Below are 6,142 nucleotides of genomic sequence, written 5' to 3'. Positions count from 1 at the left end.
CACTGTCTCTGTCTGCCTGGCTGTCAGCCCATCTTGCCGCCTGCAGGGACTGTGGGAGAGAAACTCCTCTTCTCTTCAGTCGACCCTTCTCTCATTCCCGTTCGCATTCTTCCTTTTTTTCTGCAATTCACTGTCTGGGAAAGAATTTCCAGCCCCAAAAGAGGCTGTGTTAAGTTTTTTAAGTTTGATAACCATTTATAATACCAATGAGCAATGATTGACTCGCCACCGTGATGCTGGATCCATCAAACGTTTCTTTTATTTTTGAATATGAAAACGCACAGAGAGACATTACTATTTTATCATTACCTCGGCACAGAAAACAGGGAGGTAACACAAATATGTTGAAACCCAGGCATGGAGAAAGATCAGTAGTAGGTGTGAAACACTAAAACAGAGCAGAAGTTACAGTGTGGTTCCCAAAAGACACACAACAACACCAGAGTAACAAGTAACACCCCGCCCTCCCCGAGACCCGGGGAGGTTTTGATGGCTATTAACCTCACCTCTGTGTGTGTTTACTGTCTGTCTCTGCCTGTGTTTGCGGGTTTTTTGCAGACCCATCTCAGTGGCGGGAAACTGTTTGTGCAGTAAGTCATACCGCTCTAATTACCGGACTGCAACTTCCCGCATCTCAGTGTGGCAACGACCTGCTGGCCGACTTCCAGCCGCATTTTAATCTGGCATCGCCGAGCGGTGTGAGGTTTGTGCTGTGATGATGTGATGTAAACAGCTTTGTGCTGCATGTTTTTAGTTGTCACAGTGTATGTAATAAAGAAGCTATTATCCACTTAACACCAATACAGTTAAGACTCCCTGTCTGGGGGAACATAGATTGCTCAGACTGAGTGTTTGTTATAGACAGCAGGTTTATGAGATGAGCTTTAAAGACATTTATTATAATACAATACAATACTTGAGATAAAAACAACACATGATGAGCTAGACTTAAAAGTCCTTTTTGGCTTTCTTAAAGTAAACTTTGCCCTTAAAAGTCTAGACGCCGGCAAATGCTGACTGGCTCACAGCATCTGTCCTCAGTTGGTTTTGGCCATGAGCTGCTCTGTGAAAAGCTTTTTCAGCTGAGCCACCTCCTCGCTGAGAGAGTTTAGCTGACACTTCAGGTAAGTGTTCTCGTGCTGGTACTGGACCTCAGGTTGCACTTGAGCAGGAGGGGGCTGGAGGCTGTAGTTGGATGTCGGAGCACTGTATTGAGGGGAGTGTCGCCCCCTCCTGCTTTCCTCCCCCTCGATGTGCTGGATCCAGGAGCTGGCACATGCTGGGCCTGCTCCTGCCTCGCTGCCTCCGCTCAGTCCTTTCTCTCTTGGAGCTTCCCGGCCTGCAGTAGATAGCGTGGGGCTGCGTCTGGCGACACCACCGTCTCCCTGGGCATCGGTTCCGTCGTTGCTTCCGGGGATCTTGAAACGCAATTTGTGAGGAAGGTTTTTCATCGCCTCTGCGTGATCCATCTTCCCCCCAGTTAGTCCTGCAGCGTGGTGGGGATCTGTAGGCGAATGGTGGAGGTCATACCCCAGCTCCTCACCCCGGTGTGGGGATAATTTCCCATGGTCGCTAAGGCGGTCTTCAAAGAAAATCGGACTGCCCACACTGGACCCACCTGGCGTAGAGAAGCCCGAGTCTTCTGACATGTTCCCAGCATCCCTGGAGCCCCTGCTGCTCATCTGGCCTGCTTGGTTGTTGGGATGTGGTGCTGAGGAGCCTTGGAGGCCTCCGTCCCCCCTTTGGAGGTAATATTGAGGAGTCAAGGGTTGAGGGGTGTGCTGGGGAGCTGTAGTGAGGGGCAGTATTGGGGCGTTGGAGGGGTCTTTAACCAGGCCAAAGCGGAACTTGAGTGCCAACAGCTCTGCTCGGAGTCGTGCGTTTTCCTCCAGCAGAGCCAGCACACGGCTCTCCAGGACCATGTCGTTCACGCGCCGCTTCTCTCGTGAGCGCTTAGCCGCCTCGTTGTTCTTCCTCCTCTTGTCCCAGTAGCTGTCGTCCTTCTTCTCGTGAGGTATGAACTCGCGCTTGCGGCGGGCACTGGAGGAAGGGCTCTCTTTGCGTTTGACGGCTGAGGTGCGGCCCAGCAACGAGCGCGCCAGCAGGCTGCTGGAAGTCAGGATGGACACAGCTTCATCTGTGAAAGACAAAGCTCCTCCCGCTCCCCCTCCAGCAGAAGCCACTGCTGTGGGTGATTCCACGGCACGGAGCACTCTGACGTCTTCTTGGCCCCCCATCTCCTGGGAGTCCTCCTCAAACATCTGGGTAGTTGGATGATTAAATCCCGGCTGGCGATGAACGTCAAGTGCCACTGTGTGGTGCTGAGGGCTCACTGAACTCTGTTGGACGTCTGACGGGAATGTAGCAACAGCGCCTCCTGGTGATCAATTTGAGAGAGAGGACAAGGGAAGAGGGATTTAGTGGTTACGCAAGAGCTATTACAACACAATATTATGTAACTCCATTACGACTCTCCAATAAAACTGGAGCAACTTCCATATAACCTTGCAAGCCCTCACTCACTCAGTGTGAGACAGGAGAGTGCTGGAAACTCCAAACTGTCAGTCACACCACACATTTTTTGGCAGTACTCCGAGTATAAGGCAGTAAATAAGAAGTACATGTAAAAATACATCTAGATAACAAGGTGACCCGATCACAGTCTAACCTACATTTACATTTAGTACTTCAAGTTTGTCCTTCTTCTGCAAATTCTATCGGAACCCCTAATCAACGGATTCACGACCGGTTTCCGGTGTGTCCGTCTCCACTCGCTCCATCAGCGCTGACCCACATGTCTGACACCGACATGCTGATCCCTGACCGGCTGCTTTTCTTTTTTTTAAAATCATCTGCCATGACCCTACTCCTCTTCTTCATTTTTCTTCATCATGAGCGCAGTTTGAGGCAGCCGTAGGTGCTTTTGAAAAAGTCAAAAGTGCGACGATTTTTATGAAATACATAAAACATAAAGTGAACATTAGCGAGGGAGTAAAAATCACAGTCCCGCAGAAAAGGACACCCAGGTGTTTAAACACAAAAATACATTTTTAATTTATTGGTGTTATAGTAGGCTGATCAGATCACTGTAAGGAAACTCTGTTTACAAAATGATAATAATTGTACCTCAGTGGAATGAGGAGTTTCCTCCGCGGGTGCGCATGGCCGCTCTCGGCGTTTCCAAACGTGTTTTTGGTCCTGTTCAGGAAGAACGCGCTTTTCCTTCCTCTGTGGTGTCCACAAACCGCGGCTTCACTCGCCTCTGTTATCCAATATTATCATCGGTGTAGCGCACCTCCACTCTGCTCCACTTGGAATGCCGCAGCTCCTATTTGTAACGTCGAGTTCAGCTCAGGACGGTCCCTATCCTCACTTGAACCAGATGGGCCCCTGTTTGTGTGTGTGTTCCTGAGTGAGACCGCCCCCCTCCCCCGTCACCCCTCCCACCATCCAAAGGAGCGCTCTCATCGACCGTTCGCATAACACGGCGGTTCAGACACCATCATCATCACCACCACCATCATCTGACCTCCCTCGCCCCGCCTTCTCTGAGAGGATAATCTTCCCATAACAATTAGGTAATATTGCGCCTTTCTCTCTCTCTCGCTCTGCCTTTCTCTGGAGCATAATGAGACACCGGCTGTGAGTCAGTCTTACAAGAAAAGCATATAACCCCTTATATCAATCACAGGCTATGGAGCATTTTTTTTTTTAGAAGTGTGAAGTGTGATTACAGTTTTTATATAACACCCTGCTGGAGCACTCTTGAACCCCGGGTCCTCTTTAGTAGCTCTAATACAGCATGTAACGTTCTTGATCAGCTTCGAGAGTTTTACTAATTGTCAGGAGAACTGCAGATTCTCCCGTGCTCCAGCTTAGCACATAGCACAATATAGAAATATCTTTCCTTATGTAACTATACTTTAATACACTTGATTGTAATGGCTCCACTGTCATGGAGGTTTCTTCCTGGTAAAATGGACTTTTTCCTTGCCACTGTCACCAAGTGCTTGCCTGTGTGAGGGTGTCATGTGATTGTTGGGGTTTTCTATATATTATTGTAGGATCTTCACCTTACAATATAAAGTGCCTTGAGGCGACTTTTGTTGTGATTTGACGCTTTATAAATAAAGCTGAATTGAATAGAGCAACAAATAAATAATCTGCAATACTAGATAATGGCAAAAGCATAACGTATAATAATAAAAACCGAACAGGATTTGCAATAATGGGGAAGTAAAAAGAACCTGGTATTATGTTCCTAAATAACTCTAAGCTGTCCTAACCCTTCCTGGTGTTTCACTGTGTTTCAGCATCAGTAACTGCAAATTATTTTGGCAAGGCTACACCCTACAAGCTTAATATCAGGACGTGTCATGCAGGAGGAGTGCAGTGTTGAAGTTCAATTACATGACCTGCAGCCTTTTAGTTTATCTTTGTATGTTTCTAATGCAGTTTTTAATGCAGTTGGCACAAAGTCAATGGCAGTTATCACAGTGTAGGGATACTGTATGCAGAGAACATGGAGGTGAACTGTGCACACCTTCTACATAGGTAAAGTAAGCAGGAGTTTAACAGCATAATTTTGCATTGCATGTGACTTCTTTTTGCATCGCAGTTGTTTGCAACATTTATATGAACCCTTGAGTTTTGCGAACATTTTTGTTATTTCCTCTTTTTTTTCTTTGCAAACCCACTGCTGAATGTTTGATAGTCATTATTACAAAATCATCCATTTTCCTTTTAAACAAAAAGCAGAAGTTATCCATAACTTTTTTTTTGTCTTTGCAACAAATAAGCAAATGCTTCAAGTTTCGAATGTCGTACGAGGGACCCGTGAACAAATTCACACAACGTCTTTTTGTCTTTGTTCCCCATTATGTGTCAAAGGCATGTGTACAGGTTTAGCAGGTTCCTCTAGTAATGTATGTCACAAGCAGATTTCAGTATAGTTAGAGCAACATTGCACAATACTACCAGGAACTTTAGTTAGAATGTAGTCCGAGTTTCTTTCTAAGAAACTACAGGATCCGTAAATAATGTTTTCAAAATAGTTTATAGAATAAAAAATTTGGTGTGTACGGCCAAAATGTCATCGTCTGGTATACAAAATGATATTTTGTGCGTCATTTTGAAATAAAGAACATTTTTAGAACTGGGAAGTTTAAATGTTGTCTGTTGGTTTTAACAATGCTTTAACTGTTGCTGAAGTTGAGGGTGTTCGATCTTAGAGTAGCATCTTGGACACTGTACATCATATTACACATTGTTAACCCAGAGTGTCATTAGTCCATTTGAAGTGCCTTTGATTCAGACTGTACGTTTGTTGATACAGGTACTTATTCCTGCATGTTTGTGGCAGGGAACACGTGGCTTTGTGTGCTGAGTGTGACAGCTGGGGCACAAAACCTCATCTGACCCCAGTTTTCATGGTGAACACTGCATGTGCACAAGCGACAATGAACTGCATGCACACCATCATATCATAAATGTAAACCCTCTGTGCAAACACGCTCATTTTGACAGTGCGATACACTTTGAGCCGCTTGCTCTTTACTGTTTGACCACCTTCGGTTCCCGATAGAGGCCAGTTATAGCATAGGTGCTCAAAACAAGACTTTGTTCATGTGGACTTTTCCACCTACAGTAAAAGCTGCATTTTAGAAAATGCACTTTTTAAATTTTCTAAGTTTTGCATCAATACTTAGCAAATTAAATAGGTATTTGTTATGCTAATGACAGTTCTGTTTTAGAATACGTTTGTGAGGATTCAGTGAAAAGATTTTTATCACAGGAAGTGCACATATTGCAGCTATTCTGCTTTCCCGCTGAGAGATACAAGCTTGTCTCCAAAAAGGCTATATTTAATTGAAGGTGATATAGCTAACTTTGTTCTGTGTGAACTGAATGCCAAGAATGCATTTCGCAAAATTTGGGACAAAGGCAATAAACAACCGGAAAAGGCCACATCCGAGGGAGACAAAGTCCAAAGAGGTTGCTGTCTTCTCTTGGGCTAAACGTAAGATGGAGTGAGATAAAATGCAAAACAAAAAGAACAAAGACATGGTTACCATGTCCTAAAGAGTAGAGGAACTGTTCAGCTTGTTATCAGCACACAGTTCAAAAGTCAGCATGAGGGTTA

The 6,142-nt window shown here is 45.2% G+C and overlaps 1 protein-coding gene across 1 annotated transcript; it reads right to left on the bottom strand.

Annotated features, from left to right (window-relative positions):
- Positions 1-236: 236 nt before the first annotated feature.
- Positions 237-3,407, bottom strand: nfil3-6 (nuclear factor, interleukin 3 regulated, member 6). The gene is made up of 2 exons (XM_085453411.1): positions 3,127-3,407; positions 237-2,377 (listed from the first exon to the last, which is right to left on the bottom strand). The coding sequence occupies exon 2, from the start codon at positions 2,259-2,261 to the stop codon at positions 1,038-1,040; it is 1,224 nt and encodes a 407-aa protein (XP_085309537.1). The 5' UTR covers positions 2,262-2,377; positions 3,127-3,407; the 3' UTR covers positions 237-1,037.
- Between the last annotated feature and the right edge of the window lie 2,735 nt (positions 3,408-6,142).

Source organism: Copadichromis virginalis, linkage group LG4 (genome assembly GCF_057382275.1).
Source record: "Copadichromis virginalis isolate Kocher_CV1m ecotype Utaka linkage group LG4, C_Virginalis_male_GT1.1, whole genome shotgun sequence".
NCBI lineage: Eukaryota > Metazoa > Chordata > Actinopteri > Cichliformes > Cichlidae > Copadichromis > Copadichromis virginalis.
Note: the sequence above shows the minus strand (reverse complement) of the source record. Positions and strands in the feature narration are given on the sequence as shown.

What these genes read in the sequence shown, in the direction of transcription:
- nfil3-6 (XM_085453411.1), bottom strand. Translation starts at nt 2,261, where the DNA reads ATGTTTGAGGAGGACTCCCAGGAGATGGGGGGCCAAGAAGACGTCAGA.